This window comes from Vanessa tameamea, chromosome 12 (assembly GCF_037043105.1).
Source record: "Vanessa tameamea isolate UH-Manoa-2023 chromosome 12, ilVanTame1 primary haplotype, whole genome shotgun sequence".
In the NCBI taxonomy this organism is placed as follows: Eukaryota; Metazoa; Arthropoda; class Insecta; order Lepidoptera; family Nymphalidae; genus Vanessa; species Vanessa tameamea.
This window is the reverse complement of record NC_087320.1, coordinates 4,986,047-5,004,352: the sequence shown is the minus strand read 5'-3', so window position 1 is coordinate 5,004,352 and position 18,306 is coordinate 4,986,047. Positions and strand designations below refer to the sequence as shown.

The 18,306-nt window shown below is 31.2% G+C and overlaps 1 protein-coding gene across 1 annotated transcript; it reads left to right on the top strand.

Annotated features, from left to right (window-relative positions):
* The first annotated feature begins 330 nt into the window (after nucleotides 1-330).
* LOC113393097 (uncharacterized) lies at nucleotides 331-17,928 on the top strand. Its single transcript, XM_026629802.2, has 4 exons — nucleotides 331-625; nucleotides 1,403-1,576; nucleotides 14,478-14,588; nucleotides 17,266-17,928. Exons 1-4 carry the CDS (start codon nucleotides 562-564, stop codon nucleotides 17,493-17,495), a joined length of 579 nt encoding a protein of 192 aa, XP_026485587.1. The 5' UTR covers nucleotides 331-561; the 3' UTR covers nucleotides 17,496-17,928.
* The last annotated feature ends 378 nt before the right edge of the window (nucleotides 17,929-18,306 follow it).

Sequence of the window (18,306 nt, the reverse complement as noted above, 5' to 3'; positions counted from 1 at the left end):
TATCTATTTCTTTCATGAAGAGTACGTCTTTCTACTTTTAATATCGACTATCGTCAATAGCCTTTTTTGATAAATATGTTACTTATTTTTTACAAATATATCACTTTCGAAAATATACATAGTAGTCAACGTGAGCACAAACGTTTGAAGGCGGAAGGAGGATTTCAAAATTCCTTTGCTTTTTAGGGTTCCGTAGCCAAAAGCAAAAAACGGAACCCATCAGAATGGAAGACATCAAACTTTAGTACTGAAGTACGTTGCTTTTAACATCTCATCTACGAAGTTTAGAGGTCAATTATATTGTGCTTTTGATTTCAATGGTAAATACGTGTTGGATGAACATTGCGCGCTTGGCTGTCCCCGAAAGAGCACGCGAGTATCGGTCTCTTGTGTAATCGAAGCCAAGAACGAATAGTATCGCGCTTTACCGGATCCACTTTTATGAATATCGTCAATGAGTCATTTTTACCTATTCGGTTCATCTTAAGTTATGGTGTGATGTGGTGGACTTTCAGTATGTCATAGTGATCTTCATAAATTACAGTTAAATATATTATCAAGATGAATACAAAAATTATTTGTCGTTGTTTTATTATGGTGTTTTTTTCATTACTTACAGTCATAGGTGAGATATTTTTGTTTTTATCGTAGCGTTGATTATCATTTAAACTAAAATTGCAGAGAAAATTGAACTAAGAAGAATAAAAGGTTATTTTTTTCTAATTAATAAAGACGTATAAGTAAGATATCGTCTTGCATCACTTTCTACTGGAAATGTACATGTTACTTAATAAGATGTTCGCGATCATTTACTCGTCGCAATCATCGAATTAATTAATTATACCTGCGTACATCTTTTATCTTACTTAAGCTAGATTTTTATGTGAAGTGTGACCCTTATATTTATATAATGCCTAAATTTCTCAATATTGTGAAAGATGATTTACGAGTTCGTTTACATAAAAGTATTTATTTTATAATATATATTTTAAATTGAAGATTTATTATTTCATAATCAAAAAGAAAATATTGTGTATTGAATTAGGCTTTCAGAACCATTTCTCTGAATTATATTAAACGTAAAGCCACCACCGAGAAGAACCGTTATTCGTTACTCTTTTAAAACATTTGAATTACAAAGTTATGTTAGATAAATATAATTAAATTAATATTATATATAATATTATATATATATATAAATTAATAAATCCTACTTGAAGGTTTTCAAGTATTAGCGCCACGCTTTTTGATCATCTATATGCATAATCTTGTGTTGAATAATATGCCTTGTTTATACATTTATTTATAACAATAGAGGAAAATACATTTAATCAAAAATATTATGTATATGATTTATCGTTACCTACAAATTCATCTTCTTTATCAAAATAATTTTAAACAGGGGGTGTAAGAGATGGCACAAGAGTAAAGCGCTTGCGCGCCGATAGTACTGCGGTTCGTGAGCCTGCTCAAGCGCTGGACGCACCAGATCCAGAGTCGAATACTGCGCCTGCGCCCACGGCCTTCATAAATCCTTCAGTAAAGGAATACCTCGAATTGGGAATGGCGATACCTGGTGAGATTATATTATTAGGATAACGAATGATTTTAATAAATACTAACCAATATGACCAATCATTTAACTACGATTACCAAACAAAATAGCGGCGAAAAAATATTTTGCGTTAATGATTTCGGCATATGTAGGCGTTACTTAGTTCACGTGGATGGTGGATATTGAGGTAACTGAGTATCCTTTGAAAACATTTTAAGTATTTTCGCAGGATACGCGGACACAATTTCCCTTTTAAAATGTTTATATGAATATTTATTTATTTAATTGGAGAATATACAGCCGTTGATAAACAAAAATAACAAATACTTAATAACTATTAGGCCAATAACAGTTCTCACATATAACATTAAAGAGACTGAGAATAGGAAAATAAAAGAAAAAAATAAAAAACAAAAATAATAACAACAATATATATAAAACTAAGTGTCTGTAATAAAAAAGCCATTGAGACCACAAGTTAAAAAGTAAAAAATTACTATGTCTTTGCAAACATTTCTGTCATGTATCGCTTAACATTATTATGCTTTCTGCAGAAAACATCAAAATCTTCACAAACTTGGACAAGCTCATTAAGACTAGCAGACGCTCTTATCAGAAAAGAATTCTGTTATCTGCTGCTATAATTTGTCTAAGCCATATTATTAACTTGACTTTTGTTGTTCATTTTAACATAGTTTCAGATAAAAGTACATCTAATTCTTCTTTTAAATTTTTTGTCCTTTATTTAAAGTCATATAGAAAAACACATTAGCAGACGTATTTACACATTTAAATGCTTGTAGTCTTGTAGTTGTCTTAAAGAGTGCATTTGTAAATATTTTTATTTATTCGTATAATCGAGGTTGAATATATGGAAAATATAATATAAAACACATATGAAATAACAGATTTACTAAAGGAATAAATTAAAACGAAATATGAAAAATTTACAAGTAATAGGTATAACTACACTATACACTTATTTCCGGTAAGTCATTCAATTGACTAGACTTTAGAAACTTTTTTCTTTTAAAGCTCTTCTCGCCTATAAAGGGCCCTTGAACTTGATAGGTACCGGTTGATCCAAGTAAAAAAATATATCTTGAATCAAGTGGCAGCAAGGTCGACGGGGATACTTTTTGTTTTTCTTCTTATAACATTATCTGTCGACAAATGTATAGAAATGTATCTGCATATATAACTATACAGCAAGGTATGCATGCAGCACAAAAAAAATATGAACTTTAAAATTGTTGCAAACGTACAATTTAATTAGTTTTATATGCTAAGATTGTATGTATAATAATAAAATTATTGTCTTAATAGATATTGTGAATTAAATATACCGCGCCATTTATATAAAACTTCGGATGCCTAATACATTTTTATTTTTATTTTTCCGCAATAAACATTTTATTCGATGATGAAAACTAAATTCTGATATTCACCGACTATCCAGTTTAGTTAATTATTTCTAATTAATATGCGTGTTTTCTTCCTTCTTATAATTTTATTTGTAGAATAATCATTTTTATAGAAAATATATGAATATTTATACATACGTATATTTTATATGTAATGAACTATTGTTCGTAAGTTTTCATGTTACATTTTGTTATTATGGCTATATGAAAGCCTTAGAAATGAGTATTTCCTAAAAAAATTAAAATTTTTCGAAATTTATTATTTATTTTGAGAAAAATTTAAAAGTAATAAGGCAACATCATAATAAGTAGTCTCTAAAATCCACATAAACTGGCACTCCAAAAAGAAATCCTTACACCGTCAATGCTTTGCCAAGGATGGAATCCAAAAAAATATATATACCACCTTTAGTAACAATGGCTCATGCTCTGTTTAAACCAGCCATACAACGTAGTCATGTTTAACGAGATAATAAATGATGAGCTAGTTGTACCTATTTAGGTGGACTACAAACAAAGCCTATTTAACGTAAAAACTAAAAGAAAATAACTTTTTACAATTCTCTTTGATTGTATAAAATCATACCTTCAAAGCCGAACCGATCAATAGGTGATGATATAATGAGTAAATTATGAGAAGATCGGCGTGGATTCGTTTAATTAATTGATTACGACATTTTTACACTATGATATAATTGTAGGTGAGAAAAGAAATATTTTATCGTGTAAACATCATCATCATAATCATCAGCCCGCATTCGTCCACTGCTGAACATAGGCCTCTCCAAATGTACGCCACTGTGGTCTTTCTTCTTCAACTCGCATCCAGCTCCTGCCAGCCGTCTTGCGCAAATCGTCACTCCACCGTGCCTGACGACGTACTACACTACGTTTGCCGAGACGCGGTCTCCACTCTAGAACACGTTTTCTCCAACGGTTATCGGTTCTACGACAAATATGGCCGACCCACTGCCACTTTAGCTTACTAATCCGGTGGGCTATGTCGATGACTTTGGTTCTCTGACGGATCACCTTATTTCTGATGCGATCCCTCAGAGAGACTCCGAGCATAGCCCTTTCCATAGCACGCTGAGCGACTTTAACCCGGTGGACCAGCTTTATCGTGAGTGTTGACGTTTCGGCTCCGTATGTCATGACGGGTAGGACGCACTGGTTGAAGACTTTCGTCTTAAGGCACTGTGGGATCGACGATGTGAAGATCGTGTAAACACCATTGTTTAAATCGACACTAAATACTTTTAGTTTTACGTTATTTTAACTAAAACTAAACGGCATTAAAAACACACACACATAAATACTTGGTTATTTTGGTTAGTTTCTGTTGAATGTTTAACGACTAGACACGAAAATTAGAGAAAGAGAGAGTCGAGATATGGAGCTTTAGTGTAATTAGATCTACACTGGAGCTAAAAACCTTCATATCATAATAAATTTAATCTTGCTCTAATTTTTCGCAAATTCTGCATTATTTGAAACATATTTACAAGCGAAACATTGAAGCGTAAACCAGTTATGTCATAAAATAATTATTCATTGACCTTAACATATAAAGAACATCTTCGTTATTTGCTAAGTTCTCATGACTGACTCACGTTGCTCTTTATATAGAGTTAATCATTTAAGTAACAAATATACCTCCACGACTTTATATTCTAATAATATTACGTAGTGTATAGGTACATAAAAAATCAACGTATTACGTGATATAATCTAAAGAAAGGTCAGGCGACTTGTGAAGCTGAATCATCTCTTATAGAAATATATATCTACAGAATGTGTCATATTCTATGATTATATCTATTATCTGATATTTCACCCATTATGATCCCTTATCTAGGACAGCAAATGGGCTTGATGATGATTTAATTTGATTTAACTGTAGGAAAAGAGTCAGCTTATTCCAAGCCCACTAAGCACATATGTATAAAGTTATTCCTCATGAGGTATTAGTAATGATTTAAGTCATAATTCTTGAGCCGGATTTAAATCCTCTATCTTCCATTACACACGGTATCACCGCTCTGATCTAATATATCTAAATATGTAATTGAATTACATGATTTATCTTATGTCACTCGTAACGACTTTAATTTAGATCAAGCATAAGTGTGTTTTGCTGGCATCTAATTTTATGTAAAAATATACAAATCGTTCTGCAAAGACATTTAAGTTACATATTATTATATGTATTGACATAAATATTAAATTAGTTATTGAGGTCAATACCTCAATAACTAATTTAATATTTTATTAATTATTTATAATTATTTTATAAACAGGTTTGATAAATTTTAACACTGGTAATTACTTGTACGTAAGTACGTTATACTTATTGGAAGCTGTTACTTTGTTAATAGATTAGACATGGAATACCTCCCACGGTAATGAAATATCGTAACCTTTATCGCAAAGTTTAACTTAAGCATATAAATTATATTGTATTTTAGAACAAAACACATCTACGGCTCGATACTACGGTAACGTGCACTGTGCAGCCTTGCTCTGTCGAGGCTTTGAGTTAAGCTCTTAATTGTGCTAACAATCGTCCATTATGAACGTAATCATTGTGCTCTTTTGGGAACACCATTGTATCTAGTTGTGCAATCTATTATGTTATTAAAAATAGATCAGAATATGTTTATAATATTAAACTCGCATTGCGCGTTTTATATAAACTTTATATTAATAATTTGTTAATATTTCCATTATTACAAAAAATAAATATTTTACTGACTTTTTTTACTTGTTTTTTATTAGTCTTATTACAGTTTACGCTGTCACAACAGACAGTATTTTTATTGTAGCTTTATTTGTTATGATAACTTGTAAAAAATATTAGCGATACAAAATTCAACAGTGAAAAATATTTTTTATTCAAATCGTTAAAAATACAAATAATTATTTATCATCTATCATACAAACTACGATTTGTATTTTAGTATGCTATGATGAGAGTGAGCCGGTGCAAATATTTGGTTGTATGTATATAGGTATATTGCGACGCTTGGCGATAATATGAGAACTAACAATTAAATTTTACGCAGTAATGATTAAACAATATGTTAGTTTTTACTGTTTCTTAGTAAATTGCAATGCTTTTTTGCTGTTTAAAGAACAATAACTAGAAATACTATTTGCCTGTATCTTTAAAATATATATTCAAATGTTACATGTAAGTAGCATACGTTGTCCTAATGTTCGCAGCAAAAAATAAAGTATAAAAAGGTCGTAACAAGTATGTTTCATAAGCATTTCAAGTTCATTACAACATTAACACTGTTTTAAAATGAGTGTTGGAAATGCATCGTGCACTCCGCTAGTACCTGTAGCCATTTGCGTGTCAAACAGTATAATGCGATTAAGAAATTGCTGGCCAGTAGTTTATTGGCAATGTACACAATATGTTAGTGACGATTATGTGGGTCGTCTGCTTGTTAAGTATGATATGATTGTTAAAAATTGATAATTTGATTCACCGAAGCGTTACTCTAGAAATAGTTACAAAACAATTTCACATAAATTAAGTATAGTTTTATGTACCTAATAAATAAAAACTAGCAAAATATCAAATAGTTGCTATACGTATTGGAAAGTTTCAAAATTTTATATTAATACTTCATGAATATTTCTATATTACACGAAGTAGTAAAATATAATTATATTCGAAAGATAAAATTAAAAAACTAAAACTACTTTAATGTTAGTTCATTAGGACATCGATCTAAGTTCCGCGTGCTCTATCTGAACGCTTGTTGAGATGACGAGACTTGACAAGGGTTACTTAGATAATGGTCTTTTGAGCAAATTGCCCTGACATTCTCGATGAGCTTGAGGTCGGTGCGACGGCATTCATGCGTAGTCTAACCTGTGTGATTATCGCCTAAGGAGTGAAGTAGATTGATACATTATAATGTTACAATTTTTCTCAGCATACATTTTTATTTTAAACCAGTGCCTTTCTAAAACATTTCGTTATATTTTTTTATTAATTTATATAATGTACTTACTAGAAAACTTGTATGTTCTTTCCTATGTATGACGTTAACTATTTTTGGCACAATAATAAATATTATATTTTGTTTCGTTGGCGGTTGAAACACTTGGACCTTGGCCCGCTTGATCTGCGGTAATAACGCAAAAAAAAAATTCTAAACGATATGGCACCAATCTTATTGCTTCCTGCCTGCCTTGGAAAGAAAATCGGAATTGCAATTCAACAGGGAAATGCTGCTTTTTATTTTCACACAAACTTATATCCTTAACACCATTCCACAATAATATGATAAGTATATTTATAGCTCTCATCAATTTTTATATGTATATTTACTTAAGTCCTTAATATAAATAATTCATGTGTGTACAATATATATACTGTTGTTTTTCACGTAAAATTTCTTAAAAGTCATTTGTCATGTATGCTTTCTTATACCTGCTTGTGCGATATGTTGGCATTGCGATTTTTCTTGACACTATTTTTATTATTCTCGAATAAAGCTGTCTACCTTGCTTTTCATTGACATACAACGAGTGAGGCATAATTATTTCTTTGCTCACATAACATTGGGCGTGAAAACAATGGTGTACGAAGTTTAGTTTCAGTTCAATAATAATACTCCTTTAAAGATGTATGAATGTGATAGCTTCTAAATGTTCCACTACTGGACTGAGACCTCGCTTTGATATGGTTTAAAACTCAATCCAACAGGTGTACACATGTTCCAGTGAGACTTGAGGAATACGCATGTGTCAGATTGTCGTTCGACACAATAATCCTGTCGATGTTTGCCTTCGAAACGTTCACGACATATGACGTGAATTATAAACCAAATAGGAACATGTAAATTTAGTAGTGCTGGATTTGTATCAGCAGTCATGGGTTAAGATTTACGTGTTCTAACCACAGGGTTATCTCGGTCTAAGAAGCTGTTAAGGTGAACAGATAGAATTAAACCATGTTTCATATAATAATGCAGAGTGCATGTGCTGTTGTTTACTCTCATCGGCTTGTTTGTATTTTTTGTTTGCATTGACAGGTGCATAAAAAATATTATAATATTTTGACTGTGACCTCAGACTTATATAATTATACGTAAAACCATATAAAATCTGCTCGTCTTATTTCAATAAATGTTCTTTTCACTATATTTCGCTATAAGATATTCAGTTCGGATTTATTAATTATTTAAAATTCTGATTTATTTGTCCCGATTAGTTTCTTTAAACATATTGTATTCACTCATCTATAAGATAATGTCTATTGGAGAAATGTTAAGCAGTTTTGTAAAATAAGAAACTTTAATGATTAATTAAAAATAATATTTTTAACTACATTATAATCGTAAAAAAATACTTACGATATGATGGCATTACGTAATATCAGAAACGTGTGTGTCTACCTTTGCGTTATAAATCTTTAAATCAACACTTGCACAGAAACTTCAATCATTATTACATTATGTAATTAAAATTATTATCTATGCACTTTTTTGGTGAGGCAAAATTAAGTAAGAAATAAAAGCATTTCGATTTTCACTTTCATAACAACTTGAGCTATAAAAAGATTTGCTTAAAATGATAACGCTCTTACTAAAGGTCTCTTGCGGCAAATTTAGTAACATATTTTAGCCTTTCCAGATCTACTGACTTGTATTACTTGCTCAACCAACGTTACATTTGATAAACAAATGTCGAACTAAGTAAATCAGGAACGAAGATGCATTAAACGTACGCTTATGGAATGTGTATACGTAAATACATGTGTAGATAATTCCACAAGTTTCGCCGTACGAACTTGCGCCATAACGTTCATAAACGCAAATTGCGCCATTGTAAGTTAACGAGTATTAATAAAGACAACAATAATCTATCTATCTTATCCTAGTAACAATCTATTGAAATATAAAAAAATAAGGTGTGTTAGCGTTGAATATACGAAATCTTTACAAATATAACGCTCAAGATTTACATTTGCTCATTTGAAATCCAGTCAAACTGGCTTTAGCATTGAAGATGTTTCATACTCGCTAGTGCTATTATTAATTTTAAACTTGATGTTTTTAGTTTTGAAATATACATGCACGTATATATAAATTTGACATACACTTATATGAAGATATTTTGAGGTTAGGATGACATTGACCTAATTTTAGTTTAAAAGCTATTTAATTACAAGATTGGTAATTGGTAGGAAATAAGTTAATACATGTAGGTAATAATAAAGAATAATATTTAAATATAAGTAACTACTTGTACATATATTATATATTTATGTATGTTAATTTATATATGTGTTTTCCGAAAAATATCACTACACAGTATTATTAGTCGTAAGTTTACTTTATTTTATTCCTTTTTATTTTGTGTGTAATAAAGATGATTATTATTTTATAAATAAATATACATTAACTAGGTTTCAGTTTCTTCCGTATTTATTCATTGTATGTCTTTGATAACATCGGTTGGTTTCTTTTATAATAATCTCAGTTTCTACGCTTCCAGTCTACGCTTATTGTCGTGATGTTTAGCCTGTGTTTAAATTGTTAAGTAAATTGATCGTAAAATAATCTATTTAATTTTGGATTACTTTGCATGACGGCTGAACTTATAGCCTTTATATCTTATATAAAGGATCACTTATATAATATATATTATATTTATCAATGTTTTTAATTTAAGTGGAAACTATTATTCAATTAAATATATAAGTTGGATAATAAATTTCGTTATTCATTTACAAGTAAAATCTTAAGCAATAACTCAAAATATTAAATTGTAAATAGCAATACAAAAGAAAATTTGAAATCCATTGGATTTCTAGGACAAGGGCTAAACTGTTTGGTGCCACTATTAAATATGGAATTGCCGTCTTATAATATATTCGAATTATTTTAATCGAACGTAATTTAGAGAACTTAGAATATTATTTTGCGTAATGCTTGGCAGCTTGTGTACCAAGTGAATTATTTTGCAATAGCGTATGTATGTATACATGACAAGGTTAGAAGTTTATACTACAGACTAGATACGACTTTATCTATACAATACAATTTTATAGTTATCCTTTAATATTAAATAAAATATCCTTACACTATGAGTTTTTAATTTTAATGATGAACTTTATTAAGAATTAAAGGACAATAGTGATTTACAATTGTATCTCTTAACTTGACTAAAATAATAATTATATATTTTTGTACTTGAGTTAGCAATTAGTTGATTGATAGTTGAGGGCTTTGTGCAAGCTCGTCTGGATAGGTACCACCCACTTATAACATATTCTACCGCCAAACAGCAATTCTGAATTAAAAACAGAAGGAACATAAAATATTAGTTCACAAGGTTTGTGGCGTATCTGAGGCGAGAGGAGGATCTGATCCCTTTAGCAGGTCTGGCGACAGTGGAGGCGATTCGCCTCCCCTTAAGTCACTGCGTCTAGAAGAGTCGCGGCACGGCTGTTTCAGTTAGTACCTGCATGGAATATCCAGGTGGAGTTGTCATCAAACTCCCATGAGGCATAAGGTAGTGTAAGGCGTGTCACACCTGACGGAGTATGTTGAATAAGGGCCCCAGCGCCTATTCTTGACGGCAATTATCGGCGGAAACTTCTTGATGTTAAATTTGATAAGCGCTATAAGATTTATATCGGGAGAAAAAAGATACGTTATGCCGCAAAATGACGCCGCGGAACAGCATATTGAGCAAAGTATCTCCACAGACTTGTTTCGCTGAAGAAGATCAGGGAGAAGGCTTCGGTACTATGCGCGCTATACCGTGACACCTCCTTAGGTATTAGAGGCTTCCTTAAGCGGCCCAATCATTGGAGCGTCACGGTAGTTTGTGCAAGCGATCTTGTGTCACCCCCGAAGAAACAGCATGGTACCGCTAGTTTTTTAGTGGGTATTCGGGCGCAGTCGGCGCCAGTGAGTCTCATGTGAGTGAGTGAGTCTCATTCCCACAGTGTAGGGAACACTACGTGTGTTCCCTACATGTTAATCCAACGAATAAAACGCATTGGCGATGTAGGTGATGAAATATTTCTTAAAGATCCAAAATATATCTGGGCGGCAAGGTCCCCTTACCATCAGGGCCTATTTGCCTGTGAGCCAACCTATATAAATACCTAATAAACAAATATATTGAACTTCAGTTATATTTGTTAATTTGTAATTATGATATAAATTGGAGATAAACATTTTGTAACACATAATGCACACTGAATATTAAGATTTCCAGAATTAAATATTTCTATATACAATGTGGTAATTGAATAAGGTGTTCGTTTAAATTGAGATTGGATACATCTTAAAAGAAACTTCATTTCAATGTCAATGTTAATAAAAGGTATAAATTATCACGTCAACGATTTCGACGCCTCGTCTCGAATTATTACATAAACGTAGTGGGCTGACCTTGTTTTTGTCAGTACTCGTTCGCCAAATATAATTATTGTTTTGTTGGGACATTTCATTTATTATTTTCTTCTTTATTCGCCTCAATTAATGAATCGGTGTTTTATTACATAGACGTTTATATAATAATTCCTTAAAAAAAGAATTTATAAACGAAGATTTCCCAGTGGATGGAGTACGTAGATCTGAACCCAAAATGGTGGATTTCGTTTTCATGTGTACATGCAGTGTCTTTTGAATTAAAACATAAAGACGAAAGTTGCTGTGTGGGATGAAATTTAGTGTTCATAATGAATAGGGATAAATTAAATTATCCCTATATTCGTTCGCACGTTCTTATTTGTATATTCTACAAGTTACTTAACTATTCTACAGAATATACAAACAAGAACGTGCGATTTTGATGAAAATTTTTGTGTGTATTGGCGTGGGGCTCTGAATGTCTTAGATTGGACCCAGTAGTTGGCGATGCGATGCGAAGTACATAAAATTCTTATTAGACCTGGACAAATTCGGGAGAGGCAGCTAGTTACCACGCCTTGTTAGCTAGAGTTAACACGCCTAAACGTAACAGTTTGGTTTACTTTATCAGGGTAGTACATAAAGAGACAATTAAAGTAATCCTTTAATAAGTTTCATACTCGTCTTCTTAATTAATGTCATGCTTACAGAAGTACAACTAAGTGATAGTTATTAAAATATTGTATTCCATGATAATACCAATCGGTCGATAGATCGAGGCAAACACATGTGCGGACATGGATTTTCAACATAAAACACAATACTCAATACATATTTCCAATATGTTAATACGTTACATAGTTAAATAGTTTGGTAAGAATCACTTTATAAAATTGTAACGAAATATTAATTATTTTCGAATTTTGGTAACTTGATATTTAGTTTTATACATAATTTGACATTTATAATTTAAGCACAGGATGTGTAAAATTTTTATAATGTCTTCCTATAAGTAGCTCTTTTTATGTTTTATAGACCATTGATATTATTTAATTAACTAATACGTATAATGTATATGTATTTGTGGTAAAATTCAGTTATTATAAGGAAATATTTTTTTTTTTTTTTATATTTCCTTCTCAATCAATTAGTAGTTACGACGTCGTTAATAGTTTTAGACGAAATAAAAAAAAAGCAATGATATATTGAATCCGCTGACGGATCTTGAATAAAATTAGAGTCACCGTGAAGTCACTTTTATTTCTTTAGTGTAACATCACGAGTATATTTGTTAATTCAGTTTATTCCTACAAACGTTATGTTACATGACCATTGGTAATAATGTATTATATACATATATATTAGTGAATATGAAAAAAAGCAGTTTGTACGCAAACTTTGGAACTAGTATTCCCACAAGCTTACTAATGATCAAACAAGCGACCTAGCGATCTGTGTGAACAACTATTAGTTATTGTGCAAGTAATCCTTGTAATTGTATTTTGACAATTGCGTAAGATCATAATTATACATTTCTCTTAATAGCAGTTTGTAATATCAAATAATTAAAAAAGAGAGATTTAAACAACATAAATCAAATAATAAATAAAATACAATAACTGCAGGTATAGCACGTCTATGGATACAATAATGACAATAATTAATTTACGTATATATGAATATTTTTGAGATATATATATCTCAAAGAATAAAAACAAGAATAATTCATGGCTAAATAGAAACTAAGATCCACAAAAATATTAACCATTGCTGTTTAAAAATATTACATAAGTGCGTATCGCTTATCCAGATGGGTGTCCTAGTCCTTAGATTAATTAGGTAAAAAATGTAACAAGTTACATCTGTAACCTTAGATATTACCAAATAAATACAGCATTTTTTATTAAATATACCACATTGTGTTATACGTATAAGACAGTTTCTAAGCTAGTCTCATTTTCTCATAAGTTTGCAAGGGTCAAAGGTGAAATAATAGCTGCAGGCATGTCATTAAACTAGGTACTCGTGGAGACAACTAAAGTTTTTCGATCGCGATTCGATCGATTAGATTAACATTTAAAATATTCAATAATATTATAAATACATATTCATACTTATTATAAGAGATACAGCGTACCGAATTAAATTTTTCCTTCTTATATCACGACTATAATGTACAGAGATCTAAGAGAGTTTGTGTAACAAATTATGATATAAAAACTTTCAACATTATTATCGGAACATAAGGGCCATCAAATATCATGATCGATGAAAATCTCGGAAGCTTATCGTCTTTGAAGCGACATTATAATGAAAACCAATAGTAATCGATTAGACCGGTGAAAGTGGTTCTGTGGCAAACTTTCCTTAACGTTGAGATAACTACCGCAAGCTGTTATGCAGACGTTCGTGTCCGGGGATATAGTCAATTGAAGTAGACTTAAAAGTGTTTATTTAAAACGACAAGTTAAAGTGAATGCAGTATATTTTAGATTTATTTTAAACTATTTGAAATTGTACTGTGTCTTAAACTATTGCTTTGTTCATGAACAAAGACGTTTAGGATTTCGTTATATTTATAAATGTATTTCTGTTTTCCTAAAATATAAAAAATACACAACAATATTTAATGACAAACACTGTTGTGTATTTTTTCGAAGGCTATGACAATATCAAGACAAATTTATCTGTTATTCAGAGGTCAAACAATTTTAGTATATATGATAATTTTTTAAACATTACCACGTAGGTATCGACTTCCGATAATATTACCGGAACTCAAAAAAAAAGCAACTGTAGAAATTTTTGTATTTACGTTTTTGTAGTATTTTTTTTAATTTAGTATTACTCGAGGTATCACTTCTTTTCTTAATTTATTCAAATATTCTGATTTATTTCTGAAATTACTGATCCAAATTGCGAAGTATAAACTGAGTTTTTTACCGCAAATGTTGAAGATGTCTTATTTTTAAACACATATTACTGGATAATTATAAAAATATGTAATCAATGGTTAGGTATATTTGAATTTATGAAATTTTATGACGTCATCTCACTTGCTTGACTGAATTGTTAAGTTAGTTTTAATGTGGATTATGTGTATTCCAGGTAAACCAGGGACAGATTATCCTGTACTAGGGGCCGTTCCTTACACCAACTTCTATTGTGATGAACAAGCGTATCCAGGTTTCTTTGCAGATATGGAAACACGTTGTCAAGGTATGTTATAAGTTTTTAGTATTGCTACCTAAATATAATTGTTCTTTAAGTTATATGGGATGTCAAAAATAAAATTATATAATAAATAAATATATATCAATATTTTTAAATAAAACTTGGTGCGTAATTAAATACTAATGACTTCGTTCAAAGCTATGGAGCTAAACTTGGTGGTAGTGCTATGTGCAAGCCCGTCTGAGTAGGTATCACCCACTCATCATAAATTTTACTGCCAAATAGCAATAGTTAGTATAGTTGTGTTTCAATTCGAAGGGTGAGTAAACCAGTGTAACTATAGGCACAACGATCATTACATCTCAGGTTGGTGGTACACTGGTTTTAAAAGAAATACTTAACATTTTACACGGCGCTAATGTTTATTGGCAGTGGTGGCCACTTACGACCAATTTTCTCATTTGGCCATCCGACTATAGATGCCATAAATGATGTTATTTCTTAATTATTAAACGAAGCCTGCGCTTGTGGACGTCTTATTTCGAAGGAAAGAGAGTTCTACAAATTATCAATAAAGGTTACGTCGAAATAAAAAAAATGATTTCAAAATCTGATGAGCCGGAGATCGAATGATAAATCGTTACGGGTTAGCTCATTAAAATATATATTATATGTTACTGATTATCCTTGACATATGAATACTACAGAAACAAATGTTTCTTAATAAATGTAATAAAGGATGTGTATCTACTTCGAGCGGTCATCGCGGATGTATTTGATATGTATTATATTAAACATTTACATACCTAATTAAATAACAAACAAATTTAAATATTTAATAATTTTTATCCGGCAAAGTTAACATAAGATAAAATAAGAACTACAACAAAACTGTACTAAATCTATATACTCGTAGGTTTATACCTGAGTTGTTTTATATGTGTAGTATGTGTATCGTGTACCTAATCTATTATAATCCGATCAAGTGGAAACTTTGTTCAACTGTTATTGTTGTCAATAGTGTGAAGGTTCCTGATATTATATTATGTGATACAATGCCATGGTTCGTGGTGCATTGACGACGTAAGGGATCATTAATGTTTCTTACCGTGCCAATGTCTATGGGCGGAGCTGACCACTTACCATCATATGGCCCATTTGCAGTCATAGGTGGGCTGACTTTTAAATGATAAAAATGTACACACTTGTATATTGAATGAATTTGTAAACGTGGGTCGTGAACAATTGTTTAACAAAACTTCGTGCCTACTATTTTTGGTACACGACCTTGTATCTTTTGAGATGATTAGGATATACGTGGCCTTATAAGCTAAGGTCACGTAATTAGTATGAAGAATCACGCGGAAGTATAACGATCGTAAATTATTAGTTCGACACCGTGAGATCCTTTTAGATAATATAGTTTAACAAAAAAAAAATACGAATATAAATATTACACATCTACATCTATATCTCATTTTAAACTGTGGAAGAGTACACAGGGCCACAATAACTACGACACGTACATTAATAACATTTTACGATTTAAGATTTGAGTAGTTTTATCCTCGTTTTGGTATCGACTAATGCATAAACAACGTTTAACTTTATAACGTTAATATTAATTAAGTAACTTGAAAACTTGTTACACAGTTAGATATCATTAAAATAAGGTGCTTGGAATCAAACTGTGAGTTTTTCAAGTATATTTTGGCAATACTTTGAAGGTATTCATGAGTAAGTAATTTATGTTCCATAACTGAAATAAAACAAGTAAAGTAAAATTGGCAGCATGTATGTTTTCCACTGTTGGGCAAAAGCCTCCTCTCCCTTTGATTAGAAGGTTTGGAGCTTATTCCAACACGCTGCTCCAATTTGGGTTAGTGGATACACATGTGCCAAAGTTTCGTTGAATTTAGACACGTGCAGGTGTCTTCACGGTGTTTTTCTTTCACCACCGAGCATGCGATAAATTATAAACACAAATTAAGCTTATAAAAATTCAGTGGTACTTGCCTGGTTTAAACCCGGAATTCTCGATTAAGATGCACACGTTCTAACTACTGGGCGCTCTCGGCTCTGTCTGACATTTACCTAACAAATAATTAATGGTAGTGATGCGTTTTTTAAGTATTTGAATTTTTGATATTATAAATTGGCTAATAAAAACTAGCTTATTATATTAATATTTGTTGAGGATATGATGTCCTAGATATTTTTTATGAATCGAATTTGTTCATCCTAAGATAAGCGCGTTCGACAAAAAGTTTAAGTTTTATATATAAGCATAGTTATAGTTTGACTATGGAGTCTTAATCTAGCATATATAAACTTGCATGAACTATTATTTTATGTTATCAGTTTCGTCGTTTAGTTATAAAGTTAGACTATAAGATACGAAGTAATATATTATAAAACATGTTTCAAATGTGGTAATAAATATGTGATAAATTATGAGACTTTGACTTGTAGATGAGTACATATAGCCTGCAAGATCACTTATTTAGACACCACACTTCCTGACTATGACGCCATATGAAGCGTTCTATAAATTACAAAAATTAAAAAATAAGTTTATTAATTTCTAAATGAATGGTGTTACCATTTTTATCAAACGTTTAATTTAATTTTCTCTTGATATAAATCTAAATTCGACATTTTACTCAGTTTTTATATCTCAGTTCGTGTAGTCGTTAAACGTATATATTTTTGTTTTTTTCAGCATGGCATTATTGCGACATAGATGGTCGCCAAGCATCATTCCTTTGCCCGAACGGCACGGTCTTCTCACAGGGAGTAGCGTCCTGTGACTGGTGGTTTAACGTGAGATGTTCACTATCGCCGGCGCTGTACCCACTCAACGCGAGGCTGTACCGACGGAGGAAGAAGCAAACACGACCCAAACCACATAGGGTTATAGACAAGAAGCTTATTGACGAAATATTTCTGTAAAAATAACAATAGAACTCTGTAAAATAAATAGTTTAAGTATCATTCATTCTCGACACAGTTTTTTAGATATTAAACTCAGACTTATGTTTTAAATACGAAAGTCTGTCTGTTTGTTACTTCATCACGACTGAACCAATCGTAGTGAAATTCCATAAAGAAACCCTTGTACTTGGGTAACGACATAAACATATAAATTGTATAAATAATGGGCTCTAAGCGCAAAGTAAGTTTGATGCAGACAAAGTCGCGGGTACCGGTGGGCTGGCTGATTTCTGTTTTTATAACATTGTTGTATAGTTTTTGAATAATTTTCCAAGCTTATACGAGTCAAGTGATTCAATGAGCGGAGTTAACCCTCATTAGTTCATACCTAGTCGCTTTATTACCTGGAATTCAACATTATTTCAAATTAAAAAGATTTCTTTCTCAGTGTGTCACTCGCTTTCCCTTTTATTATTGGGAATACTATATTATATGAAAAAAATATGAAAAAAGACCATAAAGGTCAAGGAATTTGGATCTGTACTTACACGAGAATTAATAAGAAACGACGTCAATTAAATTAGCTTCAAAACGAAAAAAAAAAAATAGTACGTAAGTCTAAACTGTAATGATAAATCCAATTTTAACAATTCTGCATCATGATCAAAACTATGTTGACAACGAATATTAATAGTTTTTAGCTAATTTTCATATTGGATTTATTTTTTGTACGTCACAGTTCGTTCTGAAATAAATATTTTTTTAATTTACTTTAAGAATAATAGAATATCGAAGTGTAAATACATTTTCTATTAAAATGACTTTAAGA

Bases quoted from the DNA above. Each gene is read 5' to 3' on its own strand.
- LOC113393097 (XM_026629802.2), top strand. From the start codon at position 562: ATGAATACAAAAATTATTTGTCGTTGTTTTATTATGGTGTTTTTTTCA. The intron at 1,577-14,477 runs GTGAGATTATAT...TGTGTATTCCAG, and splicing joins ATTGGGAATGGCGATACCTG to GTAAACCAGGGACAGATTAT. The intron at 14,589-17,265 runs GTATGTTATAAG...TGTTTTTTTCAG, and splicing joins TATGGAAACACGTTGTCAAG to CATGGCATTATTGCGACATA.